Here is a 23,373-nt window from a genome sequence, read left to right on the forward strand (position 1 = left end):
CACTCTGAGATAATTACTTTGTGCAGTCACTTGGCCAGTTAAGTGGGAGAGTTGAGACCTAACTCCAAAAACCATTCCTTTTTAACAGTTCACCTTCTAGCGTGCTGGATTCACAAGGTACCAAGAGCCGACGAGGAGAGACTGTTATGTTAACTGAGGCGTTCAAGACAAATGTCTAGAAATAGGTCAAGTTGGTATCTCCCATCTCCCATCATAACGCTTCAGCCACTTACAGGGGTGTTACAGTGACAGTGGGTAAAACTGGGAATCCTGACAGACATGCTCCAAGATAAGGCTCTTGCCTAAAGAGCCTAAACTTGGCTAGATCATAATCAAGATCTTTAGAGCCACATTTAAATCACAGAAATGCCCGCGATCTCTTTGTTGGTAAGAACAGTGACATTCATAAACTCTATGCTCTGTGAGCAAGACTAATGACATGATCTCTCTTATCCTACAATGCCTTAAAAACAAAAAAAGAAAACTAAGTGCTATGCCTTCACATATAATGAAAACAGGCTTCAGGTACCCCATTATCTGCTTGCTTCTATGAGCCTTAATTTGCAGTGAAGGTTCTGATTACACTGAGATTACATGAACGAGGGAGAGACTTAAGCCATAATTTTGACATTTAAGTATTAGTATTTTATTTCCAGCACTCACGTTCATCCTTGAGTTAAAAAGATTTAGTAGATTCTAGGGGGCTCTTTTTAAATACATGTACCTACTTGCGATGGGAAAACCAACAGGAACTAGCGCACCATTTTTTACGTATGTACACAATATATCTCCTATAGGAGACTGTTTGGCTTAGCACTCCTGGCAGCTCCAGCGCAACCTCACAGAGCATGCTAGGGTTTCACTGACACACACTGAACGGTGCCTGAAAAACATCTATGCTTCCACCTTGTCTCAGAATCCACGAAAGTCTGCAGATTCTCCCAGCTCTAAAAGCAGTGATGTTTACCGAAATCAGCATTTTGCTTTACTGAAGCAGACATCTGACAGCAAAGAGAGTAACAAGATTTGACTTAACCCAAACTGCATGAGGACTAAAGACAGTTTCACCATTCTGCTTTGTAGTTTCCAGAAATCAACTGTGATGAAAAGCAGGATATAACTATGTTAAAATTTTACTAATTCCTAAAAAGCAGGAAGTTGAATTTAACGGTTTATTATGATTTATAAGTCTCATTTTAAAAACATCAGTCCATCAAACCATGTAGAAATAAGTATGCAAAAAGTCTGCAAAACAAAAACATACTTTAAACATGTTTAAGTAGAGAGGTTATCTGAAATTCCAGATTTTCAGTCACTTCATTGTTATGCAATGGCAGCCAAGTAATCCTTAACTTCAGTTGGAGTCAGCCTCCTAAATCCGGCTTCATTGCAGATTCCAACTTCTATGTTATCTTCTGTCATCTGCCCTTCAAAGCTTTCCTGATCAAGAGGGAGGGAAAAATTTCAATTTTCTAAGCAGTTAATTATACAATCACTACAAATCCAACTGTTAGATATTGAACTAACCTTTAGGGTTAATATGGCTGTATGAATGGCATCTTCAAGTTCCAGATCTTCATTATATCTGAAGAATTTTTTGAAAAAAACCCAATGATTTACGGCACTATTAACATTATTTATGACTATGTAAACACAATGATAGCAACAGCGTAAGATTTCTTAAACATCTAAAACACTCTTAAAAATATTAAGTTACAGATTAATTCTTTTTGTCACCTCACGGAGCTAGCTGCCCCCAGATAAGAAATTGACAATTATTTGGTGTGCATTCCCGACATCACGAAGAGTGTAACCCTAACGTGAGTTTATTTTAGGAAACTTCCTTAAGTATAAACATTTTAATACAATCAGAGTGTGGTGGCAATATTATAACAATTTATAAAAATAAAGCAGAGAAATCAGACTTCTGCTAAAATTTCTTATGTTTTTTATGTTTGGAAGACTCACTAATATGTAAAAGGAAAAAAAATTGCTTTAAAATCCGAAGCTTATTTAAATTTACCAATTAATCCCGAGTCTAAGATTTTTAAATAATCTTAACATGAATATTATGTGAAAATGTACTGAGAAGGTTCATTTGGTGGTTAAAATCAATTGCGAACTCTTCCCATTCAAAATGTAGGACATTTTTTGGTGGGCTACAATAATGCTGAGTCTAGAATACAGCTGGAAGTAAGGGAAAGCAGTCTGCTGTGCTGGCAGGACAGATTTTTACACATCGCCCCGCTTTTTATCAAGTACATACATCACAACTTTAATCCACCATCAACACCGGGTTTGGCTTCACAATTTTTTTTTTTGTAATCGTCAAAATGTAAGCTGTTATCACTTACATCATTTAAAAATTTTCCTCCCCAATTTTTTTACTCCAAATCCAATGGTCTTTTTTTTTTTCTTTGAGATAGTAGGAAAAATGAAGTAAAAAAATAAAAATAATATTTAGGAAAAAAAGCATGAGAATGCAGGAAGAGAAGTTCGTAAGAAATGAATATTACCACTTAATATACTGAAGGCTGGGGAGCCAGAGTAGAGAAAAGTTTGTTTGTTCTATCAGGTAAATAGGCTTGAATACACAGTCATACAACAAATTTGTTTAGATTCATGGTATTATTTAAAGAGAGCTGAAAACTGTAAAGTAAGTTTGCTAATGAATCTAGTTTTATAAGCCCACCTTTTCTCAAGGAAAGTTTTCCCATTCACATAGTTCTTTCCCATTGCTGTGGCTTTCCAGGCAAAGTAAGCTCCCTAGTCAGGAAGGGAAGAGGAAAAGAACATTTTAAATCATTAACCTAATTACTTAGGATGCTGACATTTATGTCTCAGTTCAATAATTTCGTCTCTAACTTCTAAGGTCACAAAATATTTACTGGAATGCAACGGAATACACCATAAAATACGTTAGTGAGATAAATAACAAAAAGGCATGAAGAAACTTTTGGAGGTTATGGAGAAGTCCAGCATCTTCACTGTAGTGATGGTTTTCTCAGGCATTTACATACATCAAAAACCCAACAAACTGTACACTTGAAATATGTGCAACTTATTGTACAAAATTTATGTTAAAAAAAAAAGAAACTGAGGTTGACTCAGAGCAAATAATCACAAATAATATTGTAGCTTACTAGGACTGAAGGGCTCTAGAAATCTGTCATATATATCTGAAAAATGGTGACCAGTTCTTCAGCAGCAGCAGCAAATAAATTAAAAAGACACAGCTTTGCATTAAAATTTTTCAAAGGTGTTGATATTTTGTAATCTAATGTTGAATGAAAGCAGCAGCAGTATGTCCTATATAACATGACTCATCTATTGAAAAAATACATACACACACATACACACAGACACTGAAAGAAACAGACAAAACCTATTTTAAAAGAACCGACTGCCTTTTAGACACAACAGGGGGAAAAGGGCAAAAGGTGAAAGCTGGATGCCAGTGATGCTGGCTCTGCTACCCCCAGGAAAGGGAGGTAAGAGGGCATGTCACTTAGCTTCAGAAGCTCGGATATGGGGTAGCAGACACTGTCAAAGTTCCCCAAATACTTAATTTTTCTGATTTAAGTAACAACCAAAAAAAATTTTTTTTTTTTTGCCTTTTCAGATTACAAAGCTAGTTTGAATTGAGTGAACTTGCCATTATCTAGTGATCTATAAACTATGACAGATCAGTTTCTAATCACGAGTTTTTTCTTTCAGGTCTCCTCACAGCAAACATGAGTGACAGATGTGAGACACGTGGAGGAGTGGTACCCTCTACAGACACCTGCTAACCTGAACACCAATCTTCTGCTTTAGAGCAGACAACTCACCCATTTTGCAAAACATCGAATTCAAGATGGACATCAATATTTGTACAGGAAGAGTCACACTGAAGTCAGCCCCAAGATTAAACTGACTGCCAAGGGCACTGCCCCCACCCAGACCCTTACCTTTAATTATAATTTTTTAAAAGTAAAAGAATTCCACAGATTTAAAGAGACTTGATAACAACTATTTCAACTAATCATTCAAAGTATGTGAAGTCAAGCAACATACCAGAAGAACACGGGGGGCAGAACTAAAGTGGCTTCCTTATCAGAAGACTGAATTACCAACATTTTAAATGTGCAAGTGAATATACACCACTTCTAAAGCCCAAATGAAAAACAAAAAGAGAAAATACTCTAATTTTTAAGCTTTTTATGGCTTCTATTTTTACTAGATATTCAAAGAGCCCTTCGACAAATCCCTCCAATACATCTAATGATACTTACAGATGGATCTGACTGAAATAAATATGGTCGCCCCTCATTCCAACCACAAATAAGTAAAGAAACTCCAAATGGACGAACACCACTGAAGAGAGAGAAATGAAAATTACTTGCCATCTTCATGGTGTTAAAGTCAACCTAAGCTAAGAATTTATTAATACCCTCAAGTAAAGCAAGTGATCAGGTAAACCGAATTAGACTTCTAAGCTCCTTAAAAAGTATTTAACACCATTCTACACAAATCAATTCAAAATGAATTTTCTTTATGGTACTGAGAAAAGACAGTCAAATCATTTTGGTAAATGGAGTGATACAAACATCAGGGTTAATAAGTGTGGAGTAACAGTGTCCTAACAAAATGACACATTTCAACAAACGCAGCTTTTCCACTGGCTTTACAAATCAGCAGCTACCTCATCCGTGTTCACACCCAAGCTGAAGAACACTGGAATTAAATAAATACGGATGTGTCAGAGTTATTGCTTTCATCATGTGCTTACAATCATTTCTGGTTAGAAGATAAATTTGGAAGCAGCAATGACTGTCTGCCCATACAGAAATGTTTTAATTACTAGCAAAAGGACTTTATCTAGAAGTTGGTTTCTGCTACTATACGAACAGCAAGAAAACATTCCCATTTTCTCTTTAAAAAAATATTTCGGGTCCAGTTAAGATCAGAAGTGTTCATCATAGTGATTTTCTCCACTGATTAAGGAAATATAGGAATACTAAGCCCTTTCTAAAAAAATATGTCTACTCATAAAATGATTTTTTTTCTAATTCATGACACATTTAAAGTAATAAAATCAACCTACCCTGACTGGGTGTATTCTTGCATCACGGAAGCTACTCTCTGTACCAGCTGAGCTGTGGGAATGGGCTCTTGGTAAACAAGATAGTATTGTTGAGCTAGTTTTCGAGCTCTGTGCACAAGCACTCTGACAAACAGAAAAGAAATAAGATTTAATTAAAATTCAGATGCTTTACTATCTAGAGACTCATTCTCCTTCTGTAGGCATATACCTATAGCACAAGTTTGACATGTATCTCTAATAGTAGCTCTTCGCTCTAAGCCAGTCTTGTTCTTAAATCTGATTATGGTTAATTTACAAGAAAATATCAGAGCATCACTGAGGAGACAAACCATAGATGAACAAGAACAAGGCAAAAGGAAGGAAACTATGGACTGGGGGGTACCCATTAGCTTAGCAGCCATGGCTCTAGCGTATACAAGAACTTTATATCTCGCCACAGCGTCTTCAAGATTGTGCGCCCCTTATCCCAAGGGCAGGCACCTTGCCTTTTTATATTTCACTCCAGGCAACACGCTAATACGCACACACACACGTGTTCAGGCATATGTTTCTCACTCTGCCTCAATCTTGTTCCACAGATTGGAATTCAAAGGGTACCTTCCAGAGATGAATGAACAGCGTGAAACTAATTATAACTTAAAAAAATGTAAAATTTGTCAAAAGTGTAACAATTAAATATACTAGCAAGAGAAGCAGGATTTACCTTTACCTGCTCGTGTGCTAATCTGAGCTCTGCACATTAGCCCTCTGAACAATACTCCTGTGGTGTCAGTTTATTCTGTGAGTGCTAGTACACTGCAGTCTCCCTTCCGTGCAGTGGTAACAGGATCCACTGTAGTGAAGCCTGATCACATGCCAGTGACACTGGTGCTTTTTCTAACTCATGAAATTTTGGCTCTACCTATCTTACTCCACAAACTCAAGAATGAAGTAATAATATTCCTTTTGCTTCTTAAATGACAAACAGAAAGCTGCCAATCTCTTTAAACCTGCTGGCACCCTGATGTAACAGGATTACTCTCTTCCTGTGAAATATCAAAGGAATGATTATATAAACATCTGGATCCACACTGGCTGTCATACTCCACAACTTTCAGTGGCCTTTTGAGAATTCTGTCCCTTTGCTAAAAACAGAAATAAATAAAATGAGGTTAACTCTGGATGGTATGCTTTCTTTTGCTGTCTGACAACTTTAAAAATATATAGTTTATTATAACATGTATTGCTTTTGTTGTTTTTAAAATACATTTAGAGAACAGCAAAGCCCTTGCTGAGCCCTTGGATGGTAGAAGAGGTATTATGATCAGAAGGGAAAACCACTGAACAGAGATGAGAGGGGTAAGTATCCATCTCCTCTTTTACGACTGAGTGGCACTGAGCTCTTCTCCTTCAAATAAGCCCCAGTCTGTCTCATACTAGCAAACTAAGTTCAGCTGCCAACGATGAGAAGTTGGGAGATTAAAGGAAAAACATCCTTCGATTTTTCTCCTCAAAGTATAGATTACAAGGAATTCATGAGATGGTGAGAAAAAGAATAAAGGGTACAAGGTACCTGTAATCTGGGCCCATGCCGCTATACACCAAACCTATATGCTTGGTGATTGGTTCCACTTTGTGGACACTTCGCTCGTCATACAAAATGGATTTCTGTTTCTTCTCAGTTGCCAAGACCACACCATTTGCAGCTTTAAAAAAAAGAAGACTTAAATGTTATTTAAAGACTCTGCTTCAACAGTTTTCTAGTTGCGGAAGCATTTCAGCCAAACTCCTTTATTTCTTCTTATTTATAAAAGCTTTTCTTCTGGATTTCTATATTAAAATTACCCAAGGAAAGGTAAATCAACTTTCCCTCAATGGTCATCTGGATTGCACTAAGAAGTCCCTCAGCTAAAGGTATTACACAACTTTTCTTAAGAAAGAGTCCATATGTTTTAAACTAATGGAATTCTGCCTACTTGGCCTACTGTTCTTATAATCTGAAATTTTACAACCAATGATATGTTTTTTATAAGTTATCTTATGATTAACCTTTTCTAAGTTATGGAAAGAAAAAAACTGCCAGAGAACAGTGATACATAATCAGTGGAAAAAAACAAAAGAATACTCAGTTTTCTGAATAGGAAAAACTATTTGTGGGTTATCACAATAGATAAAGGTGCGGTTATTTATTCTGAAAAAAAATATTCATCTTCTTTGGCTTATTACTTTCTTTAAACATCAAAATACTGTAGATTAATAAAAAGAACTGTTGGGACTTCCCTGGTGGCGCAGTGGTTAAGAATCCACTTACCAACTCAGGACACAGGTTCAAGCCCTGGTCTGGGAAGATCCCACATGCCACGGAGCAACTAAGCCCGTGCGCCACAACTACTGACCCTGCGCTCTAGAGCCCGCGAGCCACAAGTAGTGAGCCCATGAGCCTAGAGCCCGAGCCCGTGCTCTGCAACAAAGTGAAGCCACCGCAGTGAGAGGCCTGCACACCGTAACAAAGAGTAGCCCCCGCTCGTTGCAACTAGAGAAAGCCCGCGCACAGCAACAAAGGCCCAATGCAGCCAAAAATAAATAAATAAATAAATTTATAAAACAAAACAACCCAAAAAGAACTGTTAAAAAATTATGCTGCCACAGCTATTTACTTTTACATTAATTACCTATTAATTCCAAAAGAACACATTATGACAACTAATAACAGGAATCTGAAATGAATGAAGCATTTAATTACCTTTAATTCCCACTGAAGGGGCTCCTCCAGCTACAGCAGCCAATGCATATTCAATCTGGACAAGTTTACCAGATGGGCTTAAAGAGAAACAAAGGTATTGCTAAATTCACATTCCCAAATACTTATTAGAGGAACACCTCTGAGAAAGGGCAGGTAAGTAGGCCAAATCCATTAATCAAGCATCAAGGAATAGCTGGGCTTCGAAAATTTATCATGAAGTTGTACGGAAACTAAGTTTATTCATAGTGTAACACTAATCTCTTTCCTTAGGTTGCTTTTTCTTGTCTGCCCCTTAAAGCAGCATCATTACTGTTGCCTTTCACCACTTACCAACCTTGTGACTTTGGGCAAATTACTTAACCTCTCTGTGTCTCAGTTTTCTCATCTGTAAAGGGGATAATAGGAGTATAGTAGTTACCTATGAATATTTCAAAGGTTGTTGTGAAGATTAAATGAAGTGATGCCTTTTGTTCCTGGCACAAAATTAGCAGCAAGCAAATACCAAAAAGTAATATTATTAAGAACAGGTATGTGTCTGTTAAATACCAAATAACAGCAAATAATCCATGTGGGTGGAGTTAAACATTTTATAAAGCAAACATGGCCTAAGACATAAAACCTAGATATCAGTCACAACAAAGTATCTGCTATATAATACAAAACTATTTCGAGATGCCATGAGCTGGTTATACTTAACATTTCTGGTTCCATGAGTTTGGCAGCCAAATGCTACTAGCTAGGCCCAAACTGGCTTTTTAGGTCACATTTTATTTCAACCTAGCTGTTGAGTTAGAACAAATACTATAAACGTCACCAACCTTTCTATTTTATTGACAAAGTCCTTGAATGAAAAGTAATTTGTCCAAAGTGACACACAGCTAGGTCCACATCTCCAGTCTACTACTGAAAATATAATCTTCAGTTTCAGAAGGTCATCTGTTTTATCTTCACAAAATTATAGATATTCTCTTTGTCACTCAAGTCTCAACTCACACCATCCCATCTTGCTCCAGACACACAACTACTCAACATTCAAAAACCCCTCTGACAAGCTAATCCCTCTGTCTGCAATGCACTTCACCACTGTCTGGTGAACTCCTTCCAAGTCATCCTCTAATCCTTAGTAGAAATGTCACGTCCTCAGGGAAGCTGCCCTGACCACCCAGACTAGGTTGAATCCCACACACTCATACCTATACTGTCCTATGCTTCCTCTTTGGCTAAGATTCATCATACTTGAATTATTTTTTCAACATTTACAAAGTGTAAGCTCTGTTCAGTCAGTACTCCAACACACAGCCTATGACCAGGTTCATTTGACTGACAAGACACACATCTAGACCTATTTAAGGAATAAGCCTAGGGGCAGCAGTTTAAAGACTGTTAAATGACAAAATTAGCTGACTTGAGCAGAATAACAGCAATAAGCATTTACATTTTTTAAATTAGGCTGTACTTGTTTTCCTTTAATGGTCCCTATTTCGATAATCACATCATGACTTTCTGGGTCCATCCAGCTTTCAATTATTCTTCAATACCTAGTTCAAATACCTCTGGGGACATTTTAAAGGATTAGGTAAACTTAAAAGTTAGCTTTTCTTCCGCTGCCATAATCACACATGTACACTTCTGTCATCGCATCTTTCTGTATGAAAGCTCACGAACCTGGGAGCTCACCGAGCTATCAACCATGTTTGTATTCAATCATGCCGCTACCCAATTCCAAAGCACCAGCATCTCTACCTGAAACTGACTGAAATAGCCGTCCAACTAGTTTTCATCTTTTCCACTCTTATTTCCCTTCCCCCACCCGGAGTTACTTTTGTACCATGCCATTCCCCATTTAAATGCTATAATAACTTCTTGGTTCACTTAACAATAAAAGCTCCTTACTCTGGCCTACAGGGCCCCGCAAAATTGGCCTGACCCATGCTAACTCTCTGCTCATTATACTCTAACACACTGGCCTTATCAGTTCGGTCCTTCTCAACTTTGGCACTTTCATACATGCTCTTCCCTCTGTCTGCAACTCTCTCTATCCCTAAATCTTCAAACAGTTGGCTCCCTTTCATCTTTCAGTCCCCCAGAACACTGGTGTTTCCTGACTACCCAATCTAAAGTTTTGTTCCTTCTTTCTCCCTCTCTTGATAAAAATTCCTGAGTAAAGGAAAAACATTCTTCAGAATGCATTAGTAGGCACCCATTTGATTATCCACTTATTGTCAATATCCCCAACTAAATGTAATCCACAAGAACACCTCCTATAGTACAGTCTCTTGTCATTCCACCTTTAGTAGTTTAACTCTGAGTACAACAGGCTGGAAACAAATTTTTTACTCTAAAACAGACATGCACTATCATGTTAAAAAACAAAAGAGTGTGTTTTAATAAGGAAATTTATTATAGAAAGATTCAGTCCCTGCTAACATATGGTTGTTTTATGTTTCAGCTCCACTAGGATTACACTCTCTTAAAGATAAAGGTCCAGGTTTGCTTTGTTCACGAATATGAACAGTGACTACCTGGCAAGCATTGCTCCCTATTGTTGTATATGATGAGACCTTTTATTAAAAGAAAGGTATTTTAGCATTTTAAGAAGACGTCGCACAGTAATGGAAAGTGTATTAAATTTGTCGTCAGAAAGAACCCAGTCTGAATGTTAACTCAGCTACTCACCTATGACCAGGGACGAGTTATTTAATTTGCCTGAGCTGTGGTTAGCTCATCTGTAAGGTGTTGAGATAACATTTATCACAGATGGTAGCCCAAAGAGATGGACTAAGCTCCACCCACACAGAAAGTCCTCAACAAGTCAGATGCGGCCCGCCTTCAGCAGTCAGGTAAGAATACATTTTAATTAAACGGGGCATCACTGGTCTGTAGGAAAATGGGCAAACTGAATCCTTCCCCAGTCGATTTGTTAAATCCTTTGGTGACGGTTTTCTTACATTGGGAATGATGATAGCTTAACTCAAGTTTACTTTGAAAAATATACTTATCTACCTGTTCTAAAATTTAAAAAGCCTACAATCTTTTTTTTAAATAAATACATCCCCTTCCCAAAATAACAGCCAAAACGCAAATGTAGCCTAGTAGTTTGGCGCCTACAAAGACTAGAGAATAGAAAGATAAATAACGCTTTCACTTTCAGTCCTTAAGCTTCCAGTGGGGGCACCAAAGAAAACGAAAGCGGGAAGAGGTTTCGAGAGACATTAGTGCCAAATGGAGACTAAGACCCGGACCAAACTGTAAAGTTAGGGCTTTCCGAGAAAAAGGGCCCCCCATAGGTCTGACCAAGATTCCGAGCTCCAGAAACTCCCGAATCAGGCCTACTTCGGTCAGGAAGGAAATCCTGAATTCTGAACGGGACACCCGGAGACAACTAATGCAAAGCTACCTTCTTCCCTAATCTCCAAAACTAAAGAAAATCCCTGGGTGAGGGCCTCAACCTCCAGCAGCGTCAAGGTCGCCCCGGACCCCCCGACTCGCGTTCCCACGAACCCCAGGCACTACGGCTCCCCAGGCCGCGGGAGGGCCCTGCAAATGACTTTGCAAAGTGGCATTTCCACCCCCGTTCCCTACTGGGCCCTCCGGAAGCACCAAGCCAGAGACCATGACGGTAAAAACCGGGTCAGCAGAGTTCCTGCAACCTCGGTTACGAGGAGGACCTCCGGGGCCCCTTCCATACCTGAATGTAGTCAGCGAAAAGCTGTAACCACGCTCCGCCATCTTTACCCGAAGACCCAGCGCACTTCCGCACACATGCGCACTGCGGCCCGTTTCTTTTCATTTCCCCTCCCCGCGCGTTCCTTTCCCTCTCTCTGATTGGAGGAAAGTCAGAGACGCTTCAGGGGCATGCTGGGAGTTGTAGTTCTAGGTGCGCGTTTGCCCGCCTCTGCGTGTGTGCGCGCATGCTCGAGGTAGGGGCGGGACCCAGCGGTTCGGTGGGCGTGGTTTACGGGAGCAAGATGGCGCCCGCCATGCTGATGCGGAAGGTTCTGCTGTGGCCCGCAGCCCAGGGACTCCTCCGGAACTTTTGGGAGCAACTGCAGCGGAAACTTCGGCAGAGCCGGCCAGGCTTTCCCAGTCCTCAGTGGGGTACGTGGAGAGGGGTGGTGGGGAGGGGACCCCAGGCAGAGTGGTGGGCACCGCTCGTGCTCTGCCCTGCTTCCGCGTCCTGATCTTCGGCCACGCGTAGGGGACGTTGTCCTGGACTTTCACTTACTTAGAAACAGGAAAAAAAGTCCTCTGATCGTCCCATTCGTACACAGAATGTAGCCAAAGCTCATTAACTTAGCATCAAGGGACGCCACTATCTAGATTCTCTTATCTTTCCTTTCCAGTCATCCCACCCCCTAAAGCAATTTGCTCTCTGTGGCGTTTGAGCTTTGTGAAGTTGAATCCGGATCCCATGTTTTCCCCGGAAAGTGATTTTAAAGGGAAATGTCTTGGTTGTTAAAATTGTCATGCTTTGACATTTACATTCCACTCGATTTCCAAGGTATCCCGAACGTAATAATGATAATACCCAGGCAGTCTGAACCGTGAGCCTCCTATAGGTCAAAGCCTACATGTGCTTCCTGAGATAATCTCCACAACAATCCCATTAGGTGTCTCCACTTTTCAACTGAAGAAGTAGGCTCAGAAAGGTCTCAAGGTCACACAGACCTTCCAGAGCCTGCGCTATTACATCAGGCTATGCGTAGCAATACTTTTAGATATATTGACAAGGAATACAAGTTGTTAAGTGTTAGACAGCTTTGTATATTTTTAAGAGTTCCTAAAGTCAAAAGAACTGTTGCAAGTCTGAGGAATATTGCAAAGAGAGGGTAAAGGAATCTCTCTGATTTTATAAACAATTTTAAAAACAAAAGTGAAATGTTGATGATCACATAAATCAATTAATATTCTACAAAGAGTGATGAGCTAGTTCTTTTCCTTAGAGAACTGACGGGGATTGAGATTAAATATTATGAAGAACGAAGTGACTTAAAGGGCCTACCAGGATATGACTGAGGAGCTAACCCAATTTGAATGTAATATAAAAGGGCAATCAACAGTTATCTCAGTGCCAGTAGGAAGTGGATTTTGGAAATCTCAAGCTTAGATTTATTCATGTTTACTACTAAACCCCTGAGTTCTGTATTATGAGAAACTCTTGGTAGAATTTAACCGATTCATTTAAGCAGATGCCACTAAGAAAAATTCTGTGTTCTTTAAAATTATGTGTGAGCTCTACTATATTTCAGTAGCTACTAAGGTTTCCTGTTAAATGCCTGTTGAGTGTAATATTTTATGTGTGCCTTTTGATATATCATTGTTGATTGTTAAGGAGAATGATACCTGTAAATGGTCATTTAGAAGTTAGAAACTGATTCTGTATCTCCATGTTTGTTTTGTAGGACCAGCATTAGCGGTCCAAGGTCCAGCTATGTTTACAGAACCAGCAAATGATACCAATGGCAGTAAGGAGATTTCCAGCTTTTTGGAGAACATCTTTTGGATGGCAGCTCCCAAAAACAGACGCAGCATTGAAGTTAACAGGTGTAGGAGAAGAAACCCTCATAAGCTTATTAAAGTTAAGGTAAGATGGTGATTTTTGTGGGTGTGCTTTTTCTCGTGTCCACCACCGCATATTCTGTTGGTTTATTCACATAACCCATGAGTGAATTATTTTCAGATCTTACATGCCTACATTCCTCTGGCCTAAATTAAATACAATATTCTCGTTATGTATGTGTGTGTATCTACTGTCTTGTAGCCTAAGTCTTAGGAACATAGTCAAGGAGGGAGTTTAGAGTCTGGACAGAGGACTGGGTTGTTAAGAGTCTGTGTGACTTTCGTATTGTGAGCTGTGCCAGTCCTGAGCTGTGTGATTTTGAACCATATATGAATAAACATTTTAACTATGGCAGACCCTAAAATTAAAGTCAGAAGCGTAGATCTATTCGATTATGGGGTTTTACTAGCCCTTACAGATTTATTCTGTTCTTCACTGTATCCAATAAGGTACTGTGAAGGAAAATCCTTAGATAAGTAATAAAAATAGCTAATATCTATTAAGTGCTAATGATGTATCTAAGCGCTTTACATGAATTTTCTCATCATATTCTCACAACAATCCTCCAGAGTAAATATTGTTTTGCTAAGTTTTAGGATGAAGAAACTGAGGCAAAAAGAATTTGCCCGTGGTCTCAGACTTAAAAGGTGAAGCAGGATTTGAACCCTAGCAGTCTCCTATTGAAGTCACATTCTTCTCTTGAAACTTTGTGTGTGTTCCTATCCTCAGACAGTTCTAGATCTCAGTGCTCTTCTTCCTCACCCTCCCCACCATGTCCCATGGGTACACTTTCTTCATTGATCTAGTAACAAAAATTTTAGCATTTCTTACCTTTTTTAAAAAAAAAATTTTATTTATTTTTGGCTGTGTTGGGTCTTCGTTGCTGCGCATGGACTTTTCTCTAGTTGCTGTTGTCTTTGTTGTGGTGCTCGGGTTTCTCATTGCGGTGGCTTCTCTTGTAGTGGAGCACAGGCTCTAGGCACGTGGGCTTCAGTAGTTGTGGCACACGGGCTTAGTTGCTCCACAGCGTGTGGGATCTTCCCGGACCAGGGCTCGAGCCCATGTCACCTGCATTGGCAGGCGGATTCTTAACTGCGCCACCAGGGAAGCCCAGCGTTTCTTACCTTTGATTTGTTAATTTATGGCTTTAATAGCCGTGATTTGAGTTCCTGTTTACTCCACGGCATTCCCCAGCAATGGGGCAGTACAGATGGAACTCAAGGACAGAAAATGGACTTTCATGAGCCTCCACGTTCAGTATTAAACCAAACCCTTAGAACTTAAGCTCTAAAGTATTATTGAGTCACAGTTGGGACCAGATTTAAGATGTGCAACTGAAAAATACTTCATTAATTAAGGCACCAATAATTCATACAGTTTGGTTGAGAGAATTTAAGAGTTTAGGAATGTGATCTGTTACATGACTTCCCTGACTTTGTTTTTTCTGAGGGAAAAGAATATCTCTTGTCTTGTGCATTAATTTCCTTTGGTGAATTGTTTTCTGCTACATATAGTGTGTTATGCTGAGGGATTTGTTAGGAAAAGGGCACCAAGTGACGGTGGGTATTTTTTCCATACCTCGAAGATGGATGTGCGATCCAGTTTTCCAGGTATTGGAGTAAGATGAGAAGTCGGTGAGGCAAATGATTTGCAAGGTTTTTTGTTTCGTTCAGAAAATGGAGTTCTTTTTGTCGTCTGCCTCACAGATGTTTGTAGATTAATCTTCGGAAGTGCTCAGAGTTTCTTTGATGTTCCCGTTTACTATTTTTCTTTATATTTCAAACCTACCTTTAGAACACAATGAAAGGACTTCTTTAGAGGTTAGAATTGTCTTATTAAAGTTGGGTAGACATATAAAACTCATGAAACCCTCAAATTGTAATATATAGGGAGTTTTACATTAAGGAATAATCAGTGTTAATTTATAGGAAGAAAACTCACACCACATACCATACAGGAATTTGAATTACACTCTGATGACCAGGGGAAGCCAACTTGTAATGTGCTTATCACCTTGTTCTTCCCAAGATAGACTGAAAGAAAAAGTCAATTCCCTTTACCTTGATGTCTTATTTAAGATGCTGGCTGTGTGGTTCACCCCAATGTGTTGATGGGCTCCTTATCAGATGTTTAGTTTTTGAGGATGGGGGAATGGAGTACCGTTTCACATAATAAGACTGTTGTATTTAAGTAAAAATGTACCAGATTCAAAGTCGGTAGACCTGAATTCTAGTCCCAATTTTTCTACTAATTCAAATCAATGTGTGTCCTCAGTTTCCCTATTAAAATGAGGTTGAACTGGGTGGTCCTGTGACCTTGTGCGGCATGGACATTCCAAGAAAGTTTACATATAAGCCTCATTCCTGTCAGTGATGTGTGCGTTATATTGCGTCTTGTTAAAATGTTTTTGTTTGGTTGGGTTTTTTTTAAGAACAATATAGACGTTTGTCCTGAATGCGGTCACCTGAAACAGAAACACGTCCTCTGTGGCTATTGCTATGAGAAGGTGCGTAAAGAGACAGCGGAAATCAGACGACAGATAGGGAAGCAAGAGGGAGGCCCCTTCAAGGCTCCTACCGTGGAGACCATGGTGCTGTACTTGGGGGAGACACCCTCCAAGCAAGACCAGGGCAAGAGGATCATCGAGCGAGAACGGAAGCGGCCATCCTGGTTCACCCAGAATTGACAGCAAACATGTTTCTAGAGGATAACTTCACACAAGTCGTTTCTCCTGAAAAAGAGGAAGATTCTTTGTTTTTATGTTGGTTGTGTGCTTGTTTTTAAATCATCAGCATAGCCTAAAACATTCTTTATAAGCACTTAGTTTTTTGCGGGTAATTTGAAGAATGCATCAGGAGTAAAGTCTGAAAATGTTTGTTTATGCGGAGGCTCAATGGATTTATGTGTCTGTTTCTATTATACTATGAAGTTTTAGTGAACAGAATTTTCAGGACAGAAAAATGAAACCTAATTTAAAATTCGCAGCCAGAATTATGCGTCTGGGCTCTGGTTTTGTTTGTTTGCCACTGGTTTTTCTTACAAGAATACTTACACAAATGCTTTTGTTTAAGTAACACCTGAAAATAGGTTATTTAAATTCTGGGTATCGCTTTTTTAAGATGGTAGATGTAGCAGGAAGAAAAAGTTCGTTCTGTTTGGTTTTTTCGTTTTTTGTTTCAGCAAATTAAAATGGCCTCTGTATGGCACTTATAGGAGACATGTTCGTTTACTTAGAAGTAGTTCTTGATCGCATTAAATCAAGATGACATTCAGAATTCATTAGATGGCTCATGAGAGCTGTAATTTGTAGTCCGGGGAGAGAGATCTTTTAAAGGAGATGTGAGTGAATTCAGTAGCACACAGAAAATGTGCTGAGGGGGTTGCCCTTGCATTTTCCTTCTAGGATGACCTTTTAGTTTATTTCACATTTCATCATATTTCTCTCTATAGCAATGGCCTTTTTAACTTAACGCAATTCATTTCATATTTCCGTCTCCTTCCCCCATTCCTGTGTCTACCCTGAGTCCAAGGTTTGCTGTTTCCTGCCTCGCTGAAAAAAATGATAAAAGTGAGGTGGCGTATTAAAACACAAAGTAAGAGAATTACAGTTGAATGGAAAATTAATGGGTAAAATAAGATAAAGCCCAGGGATATATTCAAAACAAAATGCATGCTACAGTAGCCTGAGTACTTACAAGAATTAGGCAGTGAATTCAACCCTGAACTTGCTTTGCCTTGAAAAGGACGTCCATTGATAAGTCTCCACAAGACATAATCCAGAAGTATACCTCTATCCTGGTATTGAGGCCTAGGGTAAGTTTTGCCCCTGGGACTTCATGAGGACTCTGATGGGGTCATCCATGTTAACATTCCTAGAAGTAAAATGATCGATGTCATGTGGTACAGTACAGATCGATGATCTATCGGAGTGCAATTCAGTGAGAGCAAATCCTTAAATCTTCCAAAGTACCGGAGTCCCAGTAAATAGCTCTTTAAGACTTAGCTCCACCCACACATAAAAAAAAACAAATTCTGGAGGAATTGTCTGCGTATTCTTATTAAGGCAATCCTCTGCAGATACTGATTTTTCACTCTGACAAGCCTTAGAAATGCCTAGTGTCAAACTTCAGGTAGGTATACTTGGAAGCTAAGGCTAAAAAGTACACACCTGAGTCTTCCACCGCCTACTCAGCATCTCAGTTGACTCTCTTAACAGATTGCCAAGTGTATGTCTGGGTAACATTGTCCACTGATTTAGCAGAAAGCCACACAGATGAACCTAATGAGAATGTGTGGGCAGGTCCACTTTTCTGTTTGCTACTCATGGGCAGATAAACACCAAATGCATCCCCAAATTAGCAAAACCAGATATCTGGTTCATGTCAGAAAGCCATGTCATTAGGGAAAGTGCCTATCACTGTTTTTGAAGAGGTTGTCCCCACAAAGTTATCTTTATAACAGATTATATCACTTAATACCTCCATTTTTTTTTTTTACTCTCAGGAAAAAGAAAACACATGAGTTTGAATAAAATCATTTACGTAACCGATTCGTTCATGTTCTGAACGGTAGAGATGAACTTCATCCCTACCTGTCTGCGTCATCAAGATGTTAAGACAGATTACTTTTGGAAGGAGGGGTCCAAGTTTTGTTTGGGAGAGGTGGGTCAGGAGGTGATGTCCCCTCTGAGCTTGGTGACAGTCCCCTCCATCTTCCTGTCTCCTTTAGCCAGTTCCTAGCAGATTGCCAGATGCTGAAGGTCTAAGCGTCTGACTTCACTGCATCTCCTAGCCAGGGTCCTCCTTCAAACCCTAATCATCTCTTTTCCGAGCTGTTACAATGCACTTTCCAATTACTGGTTTTCAGCCTTCTCGTATTTCTCATTCATTTTAATAGTTTTTCACTTACAAAATTAATACATCACTATAGTTAATGAAGCAATGCACAGTGTATAAGCGAAAAGTGAAGAATTGTTACTCTACCGCTATGGAGTATATGCTTCTCAATGCCACACTCTGGTTTCTGAAACACTTCTGATCGTATAACTCCCTGATCAAAACCAGACTCCTAATGAAACCCGCTCTGGTGTCCGCACGATCTGTCCCAGTCTTTGTGCCCACCTCCCAACACAGCGAGGTACACACCCCACCCCTCAGTTTGTTGAAATCATAACCACGTGTAGCAGAGCTTGTGACGCCCTCCTCAGCACGCATCACCCCCCCATCCCCATTTGGGCCCACTCTGTCCCACCTCACTGAGTCTTCCTCTCAGACCCCCTTACTGATTCCTTCTCTTCCCCCTAACCTCTTGAGAGTGCCCAAGGCTCCATTCTTGGGGGTCTCATACACTGTTATGGCTTTAAACGGCAACTCTATCTTGACGCCTTCCAATTTGGGATGGGCCAAATTTCTGGCATAGGCCTCTCCCCTGAACTCCAGATTCATATTCAACTGTGTACAGTAAGCCTCCTACATACGAACCTTCAAGTTTCGAACTTTCAAAGATGCATCAGCGCGTTCCATCAGCGTCAGGCGTGAGTGAAATCGCAGCTTGCCCTCCGTCTCGTATTACTGACGATCCTTCAGCTCTACCATCTCCCACCTCCTCTCCCTCCTCCAGCCAGTAACTCTTCTCGCCTGTTCACTTGATGCCAGTCCCTGGATGCCAGCTGTTGTGCTGCACTGCTGTACTTTTCAAGGTACTGCACTGTAAGATTAAAAATGTTTTCTTTATTTTTAGTTTGTTTTTTATGTATTATTTGTGTGAAAAGTATTATAAACCTATTACAGTATACTACTATATAGCCAATTGTGTTAGCTGAGTACCTAGGCTACGTTTGTTGGACTTAGGAACAAATTGGACTTACGAACGTGCTCTCAGAACAGAACTCGTTCGTATGTAGGAGACTTACTATGCTTGGCCTTCCAGTCAAATGTCTAACAGATGTCTTCACTCAGTGTCTACACTCAGAATCTTTTCTCTCCAGGTCCTACTATTCCCTGCCCTCCCACCCCGACCACAATCTCCTCCGTCTCGGTTTATGGCAAGTCCATTCTCTTAGTTGCTCAGTCATCCTTGACTTTGATTTCTCTCTGTCTCTCTCTCTCACCCAATCTGTAAGCACATCCACAAATCCCACTGGTTCTACATTTAAAATATACTTAGATTCTGACCATTCATCACCACCTGCACCACTACTGCCCTGATCACAGCCCCCATCATCTTGCCTAGAAAACCAAAGTACCCCACTAACTGGTCTCCCTGCCACCACCTTGATCTCCTGTAGTCTATTCCCAACACAGCAGCCAGAATCCTTGCAAAACAGGTCTAATCATGTCTCCTCTCTCTTCAAATTCCTTTATTCAAAACCTTAACTCAGATGAAACATGCAGATACATGAGGATTTTTGCTTTATGTGATCAACACAAACACACAAACATATGTATATATACAAATTCCTTGTAAGTTTTGGTAAATCAAAAATATTTTAGGTATTTAGAATGACCTCTATTTAAAGAAGTTGTGATAAATCTTTTTAATATATGAATGATTTTTTTCATAATTCGTGTGGTATGACTTAAACTCAAGATTTCCTCTCAAAAGAAGTACAAAGAGTAGGGGCCTTGCATACATCCCCGGTATGGAGATCATTTTAACACTTTCCTCAGAGAACTAATTCTTATCCCTACTGCTATCCTCCCATATGCAGTTGTTATGTTTCAGGGACAGGATTAGTCCCTCAATATCACTAAATCTGTGCTTTGGGACTCTACGGTCTATGATTAGCGTTTCTTTTCCTGGCACACACACTGAAATAGATGATCTGTCTTCACTGCAGCTGGTAAGAAGCAATGTCATCCCGTGGCCTATATCGGTGCCTAGCATCTTAATTTGTGCCTCCGGAACAGAACGGTGTCTCTTGCAGGAGCTGTCCTCACTCGTCTCGACAGCAGAGGGCGACCGAGAGAGCATGTTCCTGGTGCCCTAGCGGCTGCCCCAGCCCACTTTTCGCCGGGCTACTTTTCGCCTGGGAAGCACTTGTAGTGATCGAGCCTTTCCGTCACCACCAGCCCCCCCGCCCCCGCTGTCCCATTGACGTCCTGTGCCGTCCCCTTCGCCACGTTTGGGAAGTCGCTAGTGACTGTTAAGGATGCTATTTGGAGCAAGGACGGGAGGAAAGCTAGAAGGCCAACCTGTTCCGGTCTCCTGGATCCTGGTTTTTTGTGTGTTTTTTGTTTTTTTTAAACTTTTTATTTTATATTGGCGCATAGTTGATTAGCAATGCCGTGTCAGCTTCAGGTGCACAGCAAAATGATTCAGTCATACATATAGGTGTATCTATTCTCTTTCAAATTCTCCTCCCATCTAGGCGTCACATAATACTGAGCAGAGTTCCCCAAGCTACACAGCAGGTCCCCGCCGGTCATCTATTTTAAATACAGCAGTGGTACATGTCAATCCCAACCTCCCTAACTCTCCCTCCCCCCACTCCCACCCCGACCCCCACGACCACAAGCTCCTTCTCTCTGTCTGTTTCCACCTCGCAAATAAGTTCACCCCCGTCACCTTTCTTTTAGATTCCGCACATAAGCGACACCACCTCGATCTCTGTCCGACCCACCCCACCCAGCACAATCCCCAGGTCCATCCAGGTTGCTGCAAACAGCACCACCCCTGTTATTCACGCTCAGAGCCAGCTTGGCATTCAGCCTGGACACGCAGTTCGGGAGGTACCACGACTTACCAGGCATCCCGAGCCGCCTCGCTAGGGGGCAGCAGGTGAACTGTACTGAGTCATCTCCAATGAGATCGACACCCATCGGGTTCGGCAATGCTGGGACATGCCTATTTCCACCAAAGCCATCCGCGTGTGGAGAGCAGCCAGGATTGCTTCACGGGGAGACAGCGCTGCCTGCAACGCTGAGCCCAGGTGCTGGCTGCTCTCCTCTGCCCTGGCCTTCAGCGATGCTCTCCTGCGTGGGAGCGCTCCTCCACCCTCTTTCCCGACCCCACGCCCTCGCAGTCACGCAGCCTGCTTCATGATCAAATTCTTTCCAAGAGCTTTTTGCAGGGTAAAAGCTCAGAATGCCACTACTTGGTAGTTATCTCTCCAGTATTCTCTAATATTAACATTTCAGTGGCTACAACGAAGTACCGATGTTCTCATTGCCATTGCTGTAATCCTGTAGTTCTCATCAAGGGGCGATTCTCTCCTCGACCCCGGGGATGGGAAATGTCTAGTGACATTTTTGGTTGTCACCACTTGGAGTGGAGGGAGAGGAGAGCTACTGGCTCCTAGTGGGTAAAAGAAAGGGATGACACTAAACATTTCCCCATCAAACTCAATAAAACTAATTTTATTTTGAATAAAATATGTGAAAAGAAAATATTTTAGTTTTTTAGAAGTTTCACTTTCATCTTATCTTTTCCCTACTTTAAATTCTTAAGATAACCCTCAGTTCTAAGCCTCCAGGTCTAATTTTCCTATTGCTCTCCAGGCCCATATATCCAAATAATACCAGGGATTTCCATTAGAATGTTACCTCACAGCCTTACCAACTCTTCCAAATCTTTCCCCCAGAATTTGCTTCTCTGGTAGCCTAGTTTGGTTCACTTATTCATTCAACAAACATCTATCCTGTCTAATATTTCTTTGCAACTATAGCACACTCCTGCTTGGCTAAATGACATTTCAAGATTAGCACATGGAAAAACTATTGATCACCCCCCCAACCCATCCCATCAGCCAAACCTGTACCTGACCCAAACTTTCCCACCTTGATAACAGTCATTGCCTCGTGCAAAGTTGCTCAAGCAAAACCCTAGTCATTCTTGATTTTTCTCTTCCCTTCTCATTGGACATAGAATTCAAAAGCAACTCCTCTTGACTTTATCCCAATGACATATCAGAGACCTGAGGCAATTGGTTTGGAGCCATAGGCAGGGATGCAAAGAGAATGATTAGGGAGGGGCAAGAATGCGTCTTGGGGCAGTAATCTAGGTCAGAGATGATATAGTACAGACCAGGATGGTGGCAGTGGACGTAGAGAGAACGCGAGGAAGTTGAGATGTATTTCAGAAACAGAATAGATGGGACTCTGATTATGAATCAAGGATGATTCCCAAGTTCCTAGCCTGAGCAACACAGGAGATGTGATTAGGAAGCCTGTGTGAGGTGAAGGCAGCTTATGGGGGAAACTGAAGATGCCCATTTTTGACAAGTTTTTTTTTGAAATACTATTGGACCTCCAAGCTGAGATGTAGGGGCAGCTGATGGACATGTGAGTGTGTAAAGTCAGAAACAGTCAGCACATGGAATTTTTCTGCAGGATCTTAGTTCCCCAACCAGGTATCGAAACTGGGCCATGGCAGTGAAAGCCCAGAATCCTAACCATAAGGCTACCAGGGAACTCCCTCAGATGGGATGTTTTTAAAGCCATGGAAATGAATGGGATTATCCAGGGCAAGTATTCAAGAGAGAGAAGAGAACCATAAACTGAGGGGGAAATCAGGAGATGTTGTCCTGCCACAGATCCCAAGAGCGGAGAGCATGTTGAGGAGAGGAAGCCATCCATTCTGTCAAATGTGCCTGGAATGAGGATTGAAAAGGGCCCAACGATTGCGGCAAATGGAATTGGTTTGTGACATGACAAAAGCGATTTCATTTGTGTGTTGGTGGCAGAAGCCAGATAGGTGTGGGCTGAAGGACAGGTGAACTGAGGATATATGGAGGCTGTGTTCCTAGACAGGTCTTCCCAACAGTCATGCTCTGCAGGGGAGTAGAGAAGTGAGACAACAGCTGGAGGAGGGGTGGGGAGGGAGGGGCCAGTGTGTGCGTGCGAGTGTGTGTGTGCGCGTGTGTTTTGCAAACTGAGAGAGCAAGCATGTATTTATGCTCATGGGAATTATCCAGTAAAAGAGGAGACTGTTGGCAAAATGATGGAAAGAAAGACAACCCGACAGCCAGATAGAGGGAGCTGTCTTTAATGAAGTGAGAGGATGGGC

At 40.9% G+C, this 23,373-nt stretch overlaps 2 protein-coding genes across 3 annotated transcripts; one reads left to right on the top strand and one right to left on the bottom strand.

The window, feature by feature from the left end:
* Positions 1–1,158: 1,158 nt before the first annotated feature.
* Positions 1,159–11,585, bottom strand: PSMA2 (proteasome 20S subunit alpha 2). Of its 2 annotated transcripts, XM_030871189.2 has the most exons (8): positions 11,497–11,585; positions 7,809–7,885; positions 6,639–6,771; positions 5,087–5,209; positions 4,275–4,356; positions 2,693–2,766; positions 1,528–1,585; positions 1,159–1,440 (listed from the first exon to the last, which is right to left on the bottom strand). In XM_030871189.2, the coding sequence occupies exons 1-8, from the start codon at positions 11,535–11,537 to the stop codon at positions 1,324–1,326; spliced, it is 705 nt and encodes a 234-aa protein (XP_030727049.1). In that variant the 5' UTR covers positions 11,538–11,585; the 3' UTR covers positions 1,159–1,323. The 2 variants fall into 2 exon arrangements, with proteins under 2 accessions (XP_030727049.1, XP_069902366.1); XM_070046265.1 differs by lacking the exon at positions 5,087–5,209.
* Positions 11,586–11,742: 157 nt separating this feature from the next.
* On the top strand, positions 11,743–19,279 carry MRPL32 (mitochondrial ribosomal protein L32). The gene is made up of 3 exons (XM_030871192.3): positions 11,743–11,906; positions 13,211–13,392; positions 15,800–19,279. Exons 1-3 carry the CDS (start codon positions 11,777–11,779, stop codon positions 16,052–16,054), a joined length of 567 nt encoding a protein of 188 aa, XP_030727052.1. The 5' UTR covers positions 11,743–11,776; the 3' UTR covers positions 16,055–19,279.
* Positions 19,280–23,373: the final 4,094 nt, after the last annotated feature.

This window comes from Globicephala melas, chromosome 9 (genome assembly GCF_963455315.2).
Source record: "Globicephala melas chromosome 9, mGloMel1.2, whole genome shotgun sequence".
NCBI classification, from domain to species: Eukaryota; Metazoa; Chordata; class Mammalia; order Artiodactyla; family Delphinidae; genus Globicephala; species Globicephala melas.